The 18,351-nt window shown below is 39.2% G+C and overlaps 2 protein-coding genes across 2 annotated transcripts in view; one reads left to right on the top strand and one right to left on the bottom strand.

Moving 5' to 3' along the window:
• Nucleotides 1-10,892, top strand: part of LOC117534815 (arginine-glutamic acid dipeptide repeats protein-like) — a 23,404-nt gene extending 12,512 nt beyond the window's left edge. The window contains exons 3-4 of the mRNA XM_034199046.1: nt 2,454-2,529; nt 10,689-10,892. The gene's annotated coding sequence lies outside the window, so the exon portion shown is untranslated. The remainder of the gene's footprint in view (nt 1-2,453; nt 2,530-10,688) is intronic.
• On the bottom strand, nt 3,317-18,351 carry mydgf (myeloid-derived growth factor). Its single transcript, XM_034199047.1, has 6 exons — nt 18,150-18,351; nt 16,866-16,916; nt 16,491-16,552; nt 16,148-16,229; nt 9,100-9,172; nt 3,317-4,330 (listed from the first exon to the last, which is right to left on the bottom strand). Exons 1-6 carry the CDS (start codon nt 18,294-18,296, stop codon nt 4,251-4,253), a joined length of 495 nt encoding a protein of 164 aa, XP_034054938.1. The 5' UTR covers nt 18,297-18,351; the 3' UTR covers nt 3,317-4,250.

The following is an 18,351-nucleotide window of genomic DNA, read 5'->3' as shown; positions in this document are numbered from 1 at the left end:
CTCACGTCTCTAATAAGAGGAAATATTGTAGATGTAGGGCCCACTTATATGTAATGAGGTGCTGCAAACATTGCTTTGTTTAAGGGATCATAAGATAAATGAGTTGGGGAACCATTTTAGTTACAGTGCATCCAAGGGGGGAAAAGTGTATTTCTGCAAAGAAATGTATAGCAATCCATCAAATAGTTGCATGCTTAGTTTAAATCAGGTGGGCACCAAATTCAGTAGGACCATGCATATCTGTATTAAATCTCATTGCAATGTTTGTAGGGATATATCTGTCTGGATTAGTGGTTTGTTGGCCCGATTTATCCCCAGACCTGCTGTGCTTACAGGTCTAAAAATGATTTGTTTTTAATGCACGCCATCGTAATGTAAGCCAGTTCTTGGCAGCATCGAGTGAATATATTTTCCTGATGATCGTTCTATCATGGCGAGTTTTAGAGTACACATTTGTACGTACCAGATGGTAAACAGTGGTGATATGTGTTTAGGGTTTAGATGACAGCATAGAGCCACAGCCAACTGGCAGTAAAGAAAGAGATATCGTGCTTCAGAGACTTATTACTGACTGGAACAACCACCATGAGAACAGAGTGTCAACATACTCTATCTATGGGGCCACAAATTACTTTTTATAAGATGTTGTAAGTACACTTTGGAGACTGGGGAAGATTCCTGGATGACAAACAAAATATGTTGTGGTTTGAGGATCACTGAATAATGGCTATTTTCTGTAAAACAAATACATTTCAGGGCCAAGGGAAGGGTTGTATTATTCCGTTAAAAAACTCACGAAAATCACATTTCTAAGATTAGACCAATAGAACAAAATTGATATACTCTCAGATTACATTTACTATAAAAAATATCAAATATAAACAAGAACAGTACCTTCTGAGATTATATGATTTTAGAAAAAACTCAGAAAATATGATATTTAAGTCACAAATGTACAAGAAGTAAACTTAGAAATCTAGTGGCTTTCTTGCAGAGGGACGATATAACTTTACTTACGTAAATGTATGACAGTTTATACAGTATCAAATAATACAGTACAAATAAATGAATCTAGTATTTTTCCTGTAAATGTGAGTTTTTGTTGTAAATCTAGCATCTCTGACATTTCTGAATATTCCCCTACAATTCTTTGCATATTCTTAAACCTAAAAACCTAACAGTCCTAATGCCCCATTAAAGATTTACATTTAAGCACTGGTACATTTAATGTTTACAGTATAAAACATGTCCTTCTTGTATCAGAGAACTCAGACTAACTGGTACAAATTGGACTACAATCAAGACCACTGATATTCTCTTGGTTTAACATGAAAGGCATAAATCCCTGATGACTCTATATCTCCATAAACCCACAAAGATCATCTCTCTATATATTCCCATATGTGCTTCTGGATTTAGAGCAAAGCCTCTCCCCCCAGAAATTAAGAAGAAACAATGGAAGCTCTTTATCTCATGGATGAAACCATTTATCCGAGGACAATGTACGTTAATTGAGTACGCTTTCAGAATACATTTTTAAGGCTTATTTTAATATATAAAGTGTCATTTGAAGTCTCATGTGTATGCTGAAAACCAGAGTTTGGATTGGGAATATATTAGTGCTGGTGCTAAAATGACAGTTATTTTAGACAGATGTGATGGGGGCATAAAACACAAAATCTTTCCCTTAGTGTTCACGGCGTCCCGGCTGCGACAGAATATTTAATGTCGCTCTGCTGGCACTCAAATTGCTCCTCTCTTTTCATGTTTACCCTTTAACGAGGCCGTGGGAGGTTCAATCAGATCATGACTGACAGAACGAGACAAAAACATTGAATTAGGTTCAGGTTTCATCGTGAATCAGAACCATCAGGAAATACAGAAAAAATAAATTGGTTAAAAGAAACAATCAAATTGGCTGGATCTTGTAAATGAAATATGTGAAGTTGTAAGAAAGACATAAGAAAGTTGACATCTTTGAGGAAAAATTAGAAGATGGTAAAAAGCACAGATGTTCCAATTATGTGACAATTAATATGGCATCTACGGCATCTTATGAATTCATGCTATTTTTTCCTTTAATATTTTTTTATTATATTTTCTATGTTTGTTTTTGTTTTATTTATTATGTTTTACTGTCTTTTGTTATTTAAATTATTATTATTATTCTTAAATAATACATGTATTGTGTTTTTAGTTAGTTGTGTGTCCCCAGTAACAATGTCATGTCTTAAAATACAAAAAAAATAAATAAATAACACACAAAAGAAAACATTTAATTAAGACTTTTCAGACCGAAAACAACAATCAATTCATCTACATTTTGGTCCAAAAGCTATTAAAAACACATCAGGTCATTATTCTTCATTAGCATGAATGTGTGAACTGTATTTTTATTTTAAACATGTCCCACAAACACCCTTCTGAAAAAATAACCAACACTTTTTTTGCAGCTTCTGGGAGCCTCAAAAGGAGAAACAAACGTCCCCGGCTCGAGACAGACGAGAGGATCCAAACTCCAACTAAAAGGTACGTAACCTCAGAGAGAAATCCCTGCACAGAATCACATCAGCACAATCCTTTAAAATCCAAAATCAATCCCCAGAACTCATCGTGTGGACACATTGTGAGGATCGAAGAGGATTGGATCAATGTGAGGAAGATAAAGGAGCTTGTACTTCTGAGAGCTGCAGCACAATGCCCACACACGTGTACCTCTGCAGGAGGAACGGATCACAAGGGGATCAGAAACATGTGATGGCATCTCTTCTTCATATATACTCTAATCCTCAAGTCTTTACACGCCATATATTTGATATTTCTATGTGTTAAACCTCAATATCTTCGTTTTGAAATACTCAGAAATGTTGAAAAAGTGTTAGGAATTGGCTGTATATTCTGGTAAAATTATGTAAATACAAGTAAAATAGAGAAATGATTTATACTTATATCTAAAAAAAACAATCCATAGTCTCCTAACACGTATATTATATTATTGATGAATCCGTTTTATTTGACAGATTCGTAAAACTGAGTTTCCGTGCAAAAGCCAGGTTTTAAATCGTGTGTTTACCAGCAATGTGATCATACTTTTCTCCGAAATAGGTCTTCAGCATGAAAATAGAATAACAAAAGGACACATTTATGAGTTGTTTTAAAAACATTTCCATAAAAGAATAGTGCAAAAAACCTTTTAAATATTGTGTTAACCAGATAATTGCTCATACGTTTCTAGAAATTGAGTAATTTTGCACGAAAAAAAATGACGAATCCACAAAAAAAAACTTTCAAAAAAAAAGACCAATGTGAGCACTTATCAAGAGGCAGCATCTGTACTTTTATTATAGTCTCAGATCAAGGATTTCACATTTAGACTGTTTGAGTTATCAAAAAAAGCACTAATCCTCAGTGTATTCTGCACACATTTCTCTTAATATCATTATTCAACAAGTATCCCTTCAGGCCGAAACATAACAAAACAATTATTCAAAGTCGTACAAATTGGTAATTTATGGGGGTAAAATGTTGGCTTGCAGCGATGTAGAGCAGATGAATAGAAACAGAGCACAGATCAGAGGAAATGTAATTGTTTGTGTGTGTGATGATGACGCTACTGCAGATTATTCACTTTCCTCTCAGGATTACAGGAGATGGATAAATCCCCTCGCTACTCTAAATGTGTTATCTATACTCTACAACCCCCCGCCAGACACAAAATCCTCCATACATCCACAGCCCTCCCCCAGGATCACGCAGATGTGCTGTGTAAATCTTACATCGTCAGAAACCAAACTATGGAAGCTCTTTAATCTTTAACAGAGTTTTAACTGGGACAGTAAAACAAACAACATGTGGATAATCAACAGTATTTTCAAATACATTGTAGAAAACATACAAGGGAATTCATGTACTCAAACACAAAGTACTGCAAAAGCAATATCAGTTTTATCCCATTCATAAATGCATCCTTCATTACGCTGAAACACGCACTCAGAGCTTAAAAACCCACAGAATATCAGCATTTTTTTGGGCAATAACTGCGCAACGTTTCAATCTATCAAAGATTTCCATTATACAATCAAGACTTTTTAATCAACTGCATCATAAATATCTTTGTTAGATAACAAATAAATGACATTCTCCTGATTCTTGAGCTCTCGGTTCGTTTTTTTGATCCAGCTGCTGTTAAATCCTTTTCCTCGGTGCTCAGCACTCGACCGAAGTTGCTGTACGTCTGACTTTCTGTCCAATCACAGCTCGTCGTGTCGCGTCTGTCCGATGGCGGTGAGCTTGGACAGTTGTGCGCTGAACTTTCCATCTGTGTGGGTCACTGGAGGTCGGAGGTCGGAGAGAGGAGAGAACATCACAGTCACGGACGATATTAAAACCAAAACACAGCATCGTTGATGCAAAGCAGCCGAGTGTCATGTGACTGCAGAGGCAGCATTTTAAAATCTGCAGGACCCATTTAACGGCAGTAAAGTAACAGATCATTTAATTAAAGGGGCCTAATCTGCTGATGTTCAGGTGTATATCAGTATGTAGTGTCTCTACTTTAAAGAGTCCTCTCCTGCTCATGTTCAGGTGTATATCAGTATGTAGTGTCTCTACTTTAAAGAGTCCTCTCCTGCTGATGTCCAGGTGTATATCAGTATGTAGTGTCTCTACTTTAAAGAGTCCTCTCCTGCTGATGTTCAGGTTTATATCAGTATGTAGTGTCTCTACTTTAAAGAGTCCTCTCCTGCTGATGTTCAGGTGTATATCAGTATGTAGTGTCTCTACTTTAAAGAGTCCTCTCCTGCTGATGTTCAGGTGTATATCAGCATGTAGTGTCTCTACTTTAAAGAGTCCTCTCCTGCTGATGTTCAGGTGTATATCAGTATGTAGTGTCTCTACTTTAAAGAGTCCTCTCCTGCTGATGTTCAGGTGTATATCAGTATGTAGTGTCTCTGCTTTAAAGAGTCCTCTCCTGCTGATGTTCAGGTGTATATCAGTATGTAGTGTCTCTGCTTTAAAGAGTCCTCTCCTGCTGATGTTCAGGTGTATATCAGTATGTAGTGTCTCTACTTTAAAGAGTCCTCTCCTGCTGATGTTCAGGTGTATATCAGTATATAGTGTCTCTACTTTAAAGAGTCCTCTCCTGATGATGTTCAGGTGTATATCAGTATGTAGTGTCTCTACTTTAAAGAGTCCTCTCCTGCTGATGTTCAGGTGTATATCAGTATGTAGTGTCTCTACTTTAAAGAGTCCTCTCCTGCTGATGTTCAGGTGTATATCAGTATGTAGTGTCTCTACTTTAAAGAGTCCTCTCCTGCTGATGTTCAGGTGCATATCAGTATGTAGTGTCTCTACTGTAAAGAGTCCTCTCCTGCTGATGTTCAGGTGTATATCAGTATGTAGTGTCTCTACTTTAAAGAGTCCTCTCCTGCTGATGTTCAGGTGTATATCAGCATGTAGTGTCTCTACTTTAAAGAGTCCTCTCCTGCTGATGTTCAGGTGTATATCAGTATGTAGTGTCTCTACTTTAAAGAGTCCTCTCCTGCTGATGTTCAGGTGTATATCAGTATGTAGTGTCTCTACTTTAAAGAGTCCTCTCCTGCTGATGTTCAGGTGTATATCAGTATGTAGTGTCTCTACTTTAAAGAGTCCTCTCCTGCTGATGTTCAGGTGTATATCAGTATGTAGTGTCTCTACTTTAAAGAGTCCTCTCCTGCTGATGTTCAGGTGTATATCAGTATGTAGTGTCTCTACTTTAAAGAGTCCTCTCCTGATGATGTTCAGGTGTATATCAGTATGTAGTGTCTCTACTTTAAAGAGTCCTCTCCTGCTGATGTTCAGGTGTATATCAGTATGTAGTGTCTCTACTTTAAAGAGTCCTCTCCTGCTGATGTTCAGGTGTATATCAGTATGTAGTGTCTCTACTTTAAAGAGTCCTCTCCTGATGATGTTCAGGTGTATATCAGTATGTAGTGTCTCTACTTTAAAGAGTCCTCTCCTGCTGATGTTCAGGTGTATCAGTATGTAGTGTCTCTACTTTAAAGAGTCCTCTCCTGCTGATGTTCAGGTGTATATCAGTATGTAGTGTCTCTACTTTAAAGAGTCCTCTCCTGCTGATGTTCAGGTGTATATCAGTATGTAGTGTCTCTACTTTAAAGAGTCCTCTCCTGCTGATGTTCAGGTGTATATCAGTATGTAGTGTCTCTACATGTCTCCATGCTTTAATGTTCAAAAAGCTCTTTATTTTTCTCATACTGCCTGTGCTGCAGCACCTCTTTTCACCCTCTGTCTGAAACCAGAGCCCAGTCTGCTCTGATTGGTTAGCTGGCCGGCTCTGTTGTAATTGATCAACCGCTTAGAGATGTCCCGCCCCTTAGCCTATCACGTACAATGTGTTGGAGCGCTAGCCAATAGTGTTACATAGTGATGTTACTATGTTCCCGAACTTTGGGATTTTAGAACATTTTACAAAAACACGTTACAGTAAAGGGAAAAACCTCAAAAGCTTAATAGGGCCCCTTTAAATCTGCAGATGTAAATTGTGCGCCATCTACAGGGAGGCAGAGTAACAGCTGCTGCAATTATAACACTATCCAATCCAACTTTATTTATATAGCACATTTGAAAACACCTGGAAATAATAAGCGTTACAACTGCAATATCATTTCTCCTGCTGCAATAGGTGACACTTGTGGTTTCATATTGGACATATCAAACCAAAATGCAATGGTTCTGTTCACTAAGGCAGGAAAAAGGAACCTGCTCATGGTGTAGAATATGTAGTGGAGGAAAATAGTGTTTCTTTGTTTATTGTTGAATCAGATGCAGAGGGTCAAAGGAAAACATGTAATTGGAGTATTTCAGGTCGACTAATACCCACGAAAATGACTGCGTGCATGCAGGTTTTTCAGGGAAGCGCTTCTGTTGTTTTCTGCTGTGTCACGTACGAACTCAGCAGAAAGCACGGTTAGTAAACAGAGGAAATGTTACGCTGGTTGCTTCTTCTTTTATATCTGATGCTTATTCAGTCTCTCTCATACTGTCGAAGCAGAGCTGGTGATGGTTGGAGAGATTAGCAAAGATGGTTTTAATGAGTTTTATTTTGTTTCTGTCGACTTTCAATTAGGTTTGTTTAACCATGATCGACAAGGTACAACAAAGGAGTGTGGGGGCTTTTAAGGGGAGACATTTATTGGATATTTTCTATGTTAATAATTATTGTAATTGTCAAAATCAACCCAGTTTAAACTCCTACACTAGACCGGACTTACAAAACCTGAAATCGACTTAGCATTGACTATATAAAGGTTTAGATTTTGAAGCCTTAAGTTTGGCGTTTAAGTCACTACCATCTTGGTTTCTCGAAGCAAATTTAAGATGAGGGTAAAGAAAAGTACATCAAGGCACTGAACAAGATATATGGTGACAAAAACCTTACAATTAGTTTTAATGGGATGAAAACACACCGTGAAAGGGTTACGGCCCATCCACACAGCGGCGTGCGTTGACGCTTGCCGGCGGGCGTGTCTGACACTCGACCAACAACCAATCACATGAATCTCCCGCCTCAGACACACAAGCACGCGGTTTGATTGGCTAGAGCTTGTACTGGCATATGATTCGATTGGCTGACGCCTCCGTCGAAGCGTCAAAAGTTGAACATTGCTCAACTTTTGAAGCGAGCAACGCCAGCAACGCTCCACGTCGCTTCCCAAAATGCAGTTCGGCTAAAAGTGAATGGGCAGAAGCGTTGGAAGCTTCAACGCACGCCGCTGTGTGGACGGGCCGTTAGACAAAAACACTTTGGTAGCGACCTGTCAATCACAAGTTAACCCCGCCTCCCCCTGTCGCGAGTTCGGATCACTTAGTGATGATATATACCTAAATAATCTGTGGAACCTCAGCTTTAATCGGATATCTTGTATGTGCAGCTACGATAAGTAATAAGGGTATCTTTTATCTTGAGTTCTGTGCTAAAGTGCGTTAGCATTTTTCGCTCAGGGGTCATTTAGATGCTTCTTATGAGACTTGTGTTTTGTTTTGGTAAAAATTGTTTGTATCGTCAGTTAGCTGAGATTCTTCCCGTTAATCTGGCCGAGCCCCGCCGAGGGGGGCTTTGGGGCTTAACAGGTTAACTACACCCTGCTTTATCGTCCATTTTACTCCAAATGTGACTTATAAAGTAAATTGACATCATGTTGCATTAAAGAGGGTTCACGACTACAGTTTGAGACTATACATTCATTGTATAAATGTTTACTGTGGTAATAAATCAAGTGAGAAGCAGAGTCATTTTCTCATAGACTTCTATACAATCAGACGAGAGGGGTTTTGCACATATGGCATATTATTTATTCAAAACACTTGGAATGAGTGGCCTATACTTGTTGTAACATTTGCTGTTTTCTACCGGCATACTTTAACAGCGTGTTTCTTGCAATGATCTGATTTGACAACTTGTTTAACCTACATATTGATTACCCCTGATAGCCAGTATTAGAACAACAACAGAATAACGGACAATGATAGCCAACGTGTGGTCATTAAAAGTGTGGTCATTAAAAGTATAGAGGAGAGGGGCAATTGTCTTAACTTCCCAGGCTTTGAAAAGGTCTGCTCGGTTGCGAGTCAATTTGTTGGATGTATATTGCATCGTTAAAAAAGCTATTCACCTACTGTACTGCTGTAAAGGAGTTTAAATCTTGACATTATGACTGTAAGTGTTTCCCCGAGGTCTCTCAGAGGAGGGGGATTATCATAAAGTGTGCGATGGTTGCTGATGGGAGCTGAGTCTATAAGCCTGTGTTCTGTCACGACTAATCTGCCGTTACAGTGTGTTGCTGTGTGACTTGTCAAATCCTGCTAATCACAGCCTGGAAACTTGTGCCACAGAGGGGGATTTGTGCAGCATCTGAATAATAACAAACAATACTACAGGGACAAATGGCAACCCACTCTCAGCTGGAACGTGCGCTTTTAGAGGCAAATCAGCGGGGAACTGGCAACGTGATGAAGAGGAGGGAGTAAAAGAGGAGGGGGAGATTGACGTGACGAGCTGAGGGAGTTGATTGAACGCTTTGAAAAACCCAATCAATGTCTCACCTGTGGACTCTCCGATGGTGAACTCCTCCGGCTTCAAAGGCACGTCGCTGTGTCCTGCACCCGCCGTCTGAGACTGCAAAACAAGAGGAAGACGAGGAGAATAAGAAATCAGGATGAGAGGAGGAACAGGAGCTGTTGTTATTTCACAGAGGAGAGTATAGGATGTGCTGAAGGTCAAGGAGAAGCTGCGCGGGGGTGTCAGGTGATAATGAGTCAAAAAACCTTAAAATTAACTTAATTGGAATGAAAACACACCGTGAAAGGGTTTAAACATAAGGACACACTTTAGTAGCGACCTGTCAATCACACGTTAACCCCGCCTTTAAATATTACCCTGCTTTATCGTCTTTGTGACTTGAATTTAACAAATGAACATAATTAAGTATTAAAGAAGACCGTAAACTATAGATTAAAACCATTAACTCACTACAACATTGTTTTACTGAAGTAATACATCAAGTGAGAAGCAGGGTCATTTTTTCATAGACTTCTATACAATCAGACAAGAGGAATCGCCCCCTGGTGGCCATTAGAGTGAATGCAGGTTAAAATCATTTCCATATTTGGCACATATGGCATATTATATATTCACAATGCTTTGAATAAGCAGTGGTAGTACATCTACTCAAGTACTGTACTTAGGTACAATACTGAGGTACTTATACTTGGGTATTTCCATTTATGCTAGTTTGTACTTCTACTCCACTACAGTTCAGAGGTAAATTGTGTACTTCTACTCCACTACATGTATTTAATACCTTCAGTTACTTCACAGATCTGGATGAATGATGTGAAATATAATCAAGTGTTGAATCAGACTTTAGTTCCACCTGGAGTAAATCCACAAGCTACCCTGCAGTATACAAAGTCCTTCAAACTAGCTGCACCTTCACCAGCTTTGAGAACACTTTCATGATCAATCATTATAAAACATATCATATATATTATTCTGAAATGGACCAATCTGCACAACGACTACTTTCACTGTCGCTACTTTCACTATATTTTGATGAGAATACTTTTCTACTTTCACTTGAGGAACATTTTGAATGCAGGACTTTTACTGGAACAGAGTATTCCTACACTCTGGTACTTCTACTTTTACTCAAGAACAAGATCTGAGTACTTCTACTTTTACTCAAGTACAAGATCTGAGTACTTCTACTTTTACTCAAGTACAAGATCTGAGTACTTCTACTTTTACTCAAGAACAAGATCTGAGTACTTCTACTTTTACTCAAGTACAAGATCTGAGTACTTCTACTTTTACTCAAGAACAAGATCTGAGTACTTCTACTTTTACTCAAGTACAAGATCTGAGTACTTCTACTTTTACTCAAGTACAAGATCTGAGTACTTATACTTTTACTCAAGTACAAGATCTGAGTACTTCTACTTTTACTCAAGTACAAGACCTGAGTACTTCTCTCTCCTCTGTGAAGGCCTAATTGTTGTAACAGTTGCTGTTTCCTGAGAGTAGGAGGAAGATGAGGCGACAAGGTCAAGGAGACGCCGTGCGGGGGAGTCAGGTGTTTGGGTTATTTTTGTCGCGTCATTTAAAGTTTCTTCTGTGTTTCATCTGCTTGCAGGGCACCGAGCCGAGGAGGAGGAGGAGGAAGATGAGGATGAGGAACATGTGCTCCGGCTAATGACAGAGTTTCAGGCGTGCCCTTGCTGAAGAAGGAGGCGTGTCGAGGTCCATCAGAGAGCGAGCTGCAGACATTAACCTTCCTCCTTCATTATGGGCACAGACAGATCCACTTCCAGGAGAAATAAAATCTTTTTTGACCGTCTGGTGCCTGTGTTGGTTTGTCAAAGGTGGGACTAGAGCAGGGGTGTCCAAACTATTTTCACTGAGGGCCACATACAGACAAATATACGAAGTGCTGGGCCACTCACTAGAGGCGAGGGATACTGCCTCATAAGTTCAGTTATAAGTTGGAACAATCTTATTCTTGATACTTGAAAATGCTGTAAGAAAAAAACAGCTCACAGCTCTCCATAAGGTTTCATTTATTTTGTTAGCAGCTCATTCCTTAAAACAAAAGCTTCAGATTGCTTATCATAAGAGGAAAAATGAAGGGTATGTTTCAAGGTTGTTATGTAAATGTCTTATTGGGCTTTTCTATTATCAACTTAGATTTATTAGAACATGTTTTCAACTTGGATTGACCGAATTTATTTTTCAAAATTGGGCTTATGAACACATGAATACTACTGTGTAATATATTTGAACATATAAGAAGTACAATACAAGACAAGCAGAAGTTTATTATACTTAAGTCATTATACTTTTTGTATTTGCTGAGGGCCGATTCAAAATGGTCCGCGGGCCGTAGTTTGGACACACCTGGGGTGTTTCTCAATGTCGAGTAAAGCTGCTCCAGAGCCACTATTTCAAGCATACTACGTCATCGAGTGCCGCCGAAGGACTGTTCCAATGTCCAGCATACTTGGAATTCTACCGAGCCCGGCGTACTTCGTAGCGAGAAATTTCGAGGCTGCACATGTGTAGACTCCGGGTGTTTCTCAATGTCGAGTACGCTTGCTTGGTAGCACATGTCTTCCGAGTCACTTGCTTCAGAAGCGAGGCAAGAATCCTTCCTGGCATTCGGAAAACGAAGAGTGGAACAGGCGAGCAAGTGTGCAGGTGTGCGTCATATGAGAGGCCCCGCCTTACATTTCCCGCCACAGATTTGGGGAAATTGGTCCGTGCGCAAAGCATTGTGGGGATTTTAAGGCCGCGGAGTCTACGCATGTGCAGCCTCGAAATGTCTCGCTACAGGTGAAGAGGATGTTGTTGCGGAATTGTTGTGAGTACCTTTTTCAAGACGACAATTCAGTGAAAAGACGGACATTATAACGGCGGGGGGTGGGGTTGCGTGTGTCTACAGAAGGTCCAGTTGTGATAGACACGGTTCGCCACTGGTATAACAACACTATATATGTAGTACTGTTACTGACGTAGATTGAACCAATATCAAATGACAAAGGATCTAAAAACGTACAGACACATGTGAAGCGATCAAAGGTTCCCATGGAGAGGTGAGTGTTTGGAGGGGATGTGGACGAGAGCTCTAGTTAGATTCAGGGTCCATATTTGTTTAGTCTCACTGATGAAGAATGTTGATTATTACACTCTGAACTAGTTAAAACCTTGAGCTGCAGAAGAGTTCTTCAGAATAGAGAGGCGAAGTCCCTTCCTTTCCGGGGAGCTCCATGGGACCTTATTTCGGAAAAAGTATGTATTGAAGTCAATGGAGAGAGAAAGATTATCTTTCGATCCCGTTTGAATTGTGCCACAAATTACACATATGATGTTTGTCAATTTAAAAGATAATTTTGCAAGTCAAACAAATTAAAATGTGTCGTAAAACTTTTTTTGTGTGAAACCGCTCGATGAACTACATCTCCCGTCTCGCACCACACACCCAGACGGCCGTCACGTTGAAACATTTCACTTCTTTCTTTCAGAATGAGGCGGAAAGTATTAAAAGAGGTGGAAATCACTCCAAGTCTGGGCACGTTGAGAGCTGTGCATACACACAAGGGGAGTTAGTCGGTTCGTAAGAGCCAGCATGCGGGACCGGGACTCTGGGAGTTGTAGTCTTTCTAATTGCGTATTTTTCATAGTCTTATATTTCAACAGTTTTACGACAAACTGACTTTTTTGACATGGAAATGATTTTTTAAGATTGACAAATATCATATGTGTAATTCGTGGCACAATTCAAACGGGATCGAAAGATAATCTTTCTCTCTCCATTGACTTCAATGCATACTTTTTCAAAAATAAGGTCCTATGGGTCGGAAGTAGATGGGAGGGACTTCGCCTCTCTATTGGTTTGGCAACCGTGTGGTCAACTCGTGACACACCGCCTGTCTTGTCAATTAACCGTAACTCCAAACAAACCGTCAGTGTTTGCCATCAAAGCTCCAGCTCTCCTTGTGTCTCTCCGAGTCCTGTTTCCAATTGCTTCAGAAGTTGCCCCCACAATCCCCCCCCCCCCTTTCATGTCTTGTGTGTATTGTATGTTGCTTTGTTAAAGGAGCCTGCAGATCCAGAAAACAACGCCTTTGAATGTCCAGCAGGAAAAAAGCCTTCTTTTGCACAATACCAAATTGTGTCATTACGTGCGGAGAGGATCAGAGTTTAGAAGCTGACAGCTACCAGCTCTGCATTGAATAAAAGCAAAGTACAAAAACTGCAGAAGACAGAAAATGTCTGCTTTAATCTCTCCCTCCGCCTGACAAATGTTTTTCAGTGGATGCTGTATTATTTGCAGGATACGCGAAAATGTTCATCGTCCCTGTTTTTGCCTTTTATTTTCCGACATTTGTGCAGACGCTGTGAATCCGGCCGTCTACAGTTGTTTTTGGGGGCGAGAAGCTTTAATCTCGACTCTGACAGGAAGCATTAAAAGTGTGCCGAGGAGGAGGAGGAGGAGGAGGAGGAGGAGGAACAACTTTCCTTTTACTACACTTTGTCTTTGTGAGTCCTGCTGCAACACAAGTCCCACAACTAATCACTCAGGAGGAGAAAAAGCTGAGAAGCTGAAACTGTGGAGATTTATCATGCGGTGAAACTCCAGCAGCCACACTCTGCAGGATGTGGGCCAACATGGCTGCCAACGGGTTACTATAGCCCAGTGGTTCCCAAACGGTGTGCCGTGAGGCAAGTCCGGGTGTGCCGTGGGATTTTGTGACAACCATACGTTATTATTGCAATATACAACTACACAAAAATAATACTTTTTTTATTTACTATATCAGTACTTTGTAGGTTTATATGTACGTAATCTGCGCGATTTGCGCGTCCACATCTCCACGTGCAGTGCTGCATAAACATGGCTGAGTCAGCGATAACTCTCGAGGGGTGGAGGTATGCCCATTATTTTGAGTTCGTCCGAAGAATAGACAGGAATGTGACGGTGAGGTGCAAACTGTGTCCAGGCCAGAAGCTGTTATCCACTGCTGGAAACACCACGTGGTCAAACCTCAACAACACCTGCAAAGAACACATGCTAAGGTGAAGCTACCGCACACGCTATTTGTTGTTTGTTTATATCACGTAGTCTGTTCTTCTTCTCTGTTTTCCGGTTGTTGCCTGTTTTGAATGACAAATACACACTACCACCGCCTGCTGGTAAGGAAAGTTATTGCCACTCACGCATGCGCAGTTCGTACGTGCTCGGCGAGTAAAGTAACGAGTAAAGTAACGAGTTACTTTATGTAGATAGTAACGAAGTAGTGTAATATATTACTTTTTTAAAAGTAATATGTAATATATTACATTTTTTTAGTAACGACCCCATCTCTGGAGTTGGCGTTCTCTACTCTGGTTTACATGAAGAACAACAGGAGGTCACGGCTCTCTGTTGAACAGGACTTGCGAGTGGCCCTCCTCAGTGCCACCAAGGATTAAAAAATGCTGCGCGCCCCGACAGGCACATGTATCTCACTAATTTGTAAATCGGCAAAATATTTACAATAGCACATGTTTCAATGCTGATTGCTGAAATGTTACATTTATCATTTGTAGTTCAGGACCATGGACAAAGCAGCTTCCTTGCATTGACTTTTTCTGCTGAGTTTGCTTTGCCTCATTTTTAATGTTGTGACCCGTCTGGTTTAAATGAGTGTGTTGCTGCTTTGATGAAGACTAATTTGATACAGTTTCAAATTAATTTCTGAAATATTTCGTTAATAAATATTTCATGAGTAATATAGTTGTCTTTGTCACATTTTATTTGGCATTAGTAAATAATTATGCACATTTACAGATATTTTACATGATATGAGTGATAACACGTGTTATAAGGGCTATTCTGCACAATAGGTGTGCCTTGAGATTTTTACTTGTCCTTTGGGACAAGTAAAGTTTGGGAACCACTGCTATAGCCTATTGAGGACAAGGGTAATGCAACTATTTAAAATATGACGTTTGTTGGGATTTCATAAAGAAGAACTTTGGATTTGATGTCTGATGTAGCATAAAGAAACATGTAAAAGTTATATTTCCTTCCATTTTTGAGTTAAACTTTGATAAAAGTCTACTTGTTTTTACGAGCTAATCGAGTAAGTGACAAGGAGATTTTGCTATATTGGAAACATATATTGTAGGGCCATTGTAGTCATGCCTCACACTGCTCATACCCCTCTTTTAAAGCCCTGTTAGAGAAACACGGATTTTGGGTCCTTAGCTTGAAAAAAAAAAAAAGAGGAGGCGGAGCTAATGCCTGATCAGAATTCTACCGGAGATAAAGTTAAATTCTGCTGTGATAAAACGCCATCCTGTTCTAAACCACATCAAGGATTATCTCTGAAACAGTATGGAGCTCAAATGCTTTTCCTCTTGCGGGTTTATCACAAGGTGAGTTCCTTTTTTTATTTCCTGCTTTTTAAACACGTGCTCTCCAGTACAGGTTAGCTCTGAGTGTTAGCGAGGCTTGCTAATGTAAACAAAGACCAGATTACGTCCAAAACACGTCAGGCATTGTTTCTGATAGCAACTTTCTGTGGGTCCACCGCCGCTATGACGTCACAGCGGATGGAAATCTGTATCCGCTCGTTGTACACCCGTTTTAAAAGATTTGGGTACGGAGGAAAAGAGAGAGGGTTTTATTTTCTGACGCTGCGTGAGTTCCCCGACGCACCGGGGACACACGTATACAAGACATCAGAAAGAGCATTTTGCATGATAGGTCCCCTTTAATATTAATTATTTGTTTTACTTCTACATGATTTTGGCCGCTACATTTAGAGATTCATCTCTTTTTGTGCAGTTGTACGTCATGTGTAGACTTGTTTCTCCTATTTAGAGTTATCATTTCTAAGCAATGATTAGAAGTATGCAAATTATATATCTGTTGTTTTTTAATGTCCTTTATTATAACACAATGTGGTATTTTATTTCATTGTTTTCTATGTAAAGCACTTTGTATTTTGTTTGATAATTGCTTGATACAAATCAAGTGTATTATTGACGACCAGGATCAACTAACGACATGAAACAAACTCGTGTTTAGAGGACGGGTTTTATACTCACATAGGCATTGGCAAATTTAATTTTGGTTCCCTTCAGCTCAGCTTTGAACTGCGTGAAAAACAGGTAGGACTTCCCCTGAGGCCTGGCAGGAGGAACAAAACAAGTGTTAGTTGAGGAATATTCAGTCGTTTGCTTATTCAAAATAAAGTTGTTAGTTTATTCAGCATGATTATATTTAAAGCAAGAGGTTAGAAACTCTTTAATTGTTAGGGCTTTCACAGTAGACTAGAATAAGAGAGAGACTGTGTGTGTGTGTGTGTGTGTGTGTGTGTGTGTGTGTGTGTGTGTGTGTGTGTGTGTGTGTGTGTGTGTGTGTGTGTGTGTGTGTGTGTGTGTGTCTCACCTCCACACAGAGCAGGAAAACAGTTTGTCGTCGTCACTCAGACCAACACTCATCAGCCATTGCTGTTTAGCACAAAAACAGAGGAATATTTATGTATGCGCACACACACACACACACACACACACACCACACACACACACACACACACACACACACACACACACACACACACACACACACACACACAACACACACACACACCACACACAACACACACACACACACACACACACACACACACACACACACACACACACACACACAACACACACAACACACACACACACACACACACACACACACACACACACACACACACACACAACCACACACACACACACACACACACACACACACACAGAGAGAGAGACTCACCTCATTGGTTCCCCCTTGTGAAGCATAAGTGAACGAGCACTCATATTCTTTCTGAAATAGAAAAGTGGAAAAAATGATTATCAAAATGAAGTCTGATAACAGTTTTATTATTATTATTATTATTATTATTATTATTACTACGATGGCAAGCTTTGATTCAAAACAAAGGAACATAATGCTTTCAATGTGGATTAAAGTTAAAGCCTTAGTTTAAGCTTAAAAGATTATTCTTCAAATCATTTTTTGCATTTTATTGTTGTCAGTTTTGGTCCAAAATGTTTATTTATTGTTGTTGTTGTGTCTATGTGAAAGCACTCTGGGCTGCAGGTTTGTATAAAATATTCTTTATAAACAAAAAACCCTTTTAAATAAACATTTTCCTATAATTTAATATTTATTAATTGAATTTACTTTTATTTATTGATCTTTACTTTTTTTTATTGTCATTTATAGTCTTGCAAAAATGGTGTGTCTGTATCTCTGTATGCAAGTTGCTTTATAAATATATATTTTGTAATAGTTGTATTGTTTTTTTCCCTTGAATCATTGATTTTTTTTTAATGTTCATTCCTGAGTTGCATTTACTTTATCTAAACATTATATTCTGGTCATTTTAAATCCAAAATATTCTATTTATTGTTTGTTATTTAAAAAAAAAACAGTTCCTCAAAACAGTTAAAAAATACGCTCCCGGTGTATTCACGCCGGGAGCCAATCAGAGGAGCCGGTGTGGCAGCGACGTGTCAGCATCTGATTGGCTGCCGTCAAAATGTAGTTTTTACAACTGATATATCCTGATAAACTCGTATGTGTTTAATGTATTGCACTTTATTAAAAGATAAACACAATACAAATCATAATGTGTTTAATTTATATGTCAGATAATTAGAAATGAATGCACAATGGGGTTTATTCAGAGTTTATTACAAAAACCTGCACGTTTAATAGCCTTTATTTACCTAAATTGACCTACATTTATTTATAAAGCCAATTATATTTACACTTAGACGTTTATATATAGCAGATAAATCCATGTGTGGTGTTGAAATTGCTTATAATGTCGAAGTAAACAGAAATGATTGCACAATGGGGTTTATTCAGAGAGCATACTAGACTAATCTGAACGTTTAATAGCCTTATTCACCTTAATTCACCTACTTTTCTACATAAAGTCAATTATAGTTACACACACACTTTAGATTTAGCAGCTGGGTGCACAAGTGGTGTTATAAAGGCTATTAATGTTAAATGAAAGACAATTTAATGAGTAATATGTTGACTCACTACGGCCTCTGTGAAGGTGTGCACCACGCCTCCCGGCTTCACGTTAAACTCCACCGTCTTCTGTCGCTCCGCAGAGGCAGAGAAAGAGAGGACAACGAGCAGAAAAGAGACATTAATAAAAACACACAAGTTATTTACGATCGCCATCTCTTCCTGCTTCTGTAGTATGTGTTCTGGAGTTCTTCTTCTTCTTCTACTTCAG

The sequence above is a fragment of the Gymnodraco acuticeps genome, unplaced genomic scaffold (genome assembly GCF_902827175.1).
Source record: "Gymnodraco acuticeps unplaced genomic scaffold, fGymAcu1.1, whole genome shotgun sequence".
Taxonomy (NCBI): domain Eukaryota; kingdom Metazoa; phylum Chordata; class Actinopteri; order Perciformes; family Bathydraconidae; genus Gymnodraco; species Gymnodraco acuticeps.
The sequence above is the reverse complement of the archived record's forward strand: the minus strand, read 5'-3'. Positions and strand labels throughout refer to the sequence as shown.

Excerpts from the sequence above, each read along its gene's own strand:
- mydgf (XM_034199047.1), bottom strand. The coding sequence starts at position 18,296 with ATGGCGATCGTAAATAACTTGTGTGTTTTTATTAATGTCTCTTTTCTG. Across the intron at positions 16,917-18,149 it reads ACACCTTCACAGAGGCCGTA|AAAGAATATGAGTGCTCGTT; the intron begins GTGAGTCAACAT and ends TTTCTATTTCAG. Across the intron at positions 16,553-16,865 it reads CACAAGGGGGAACCAATGAG|CAATGGCTGATGAGTGTTGG; the intron begins GTGAGTCTCTCT and ends TGTGCTAAACAG.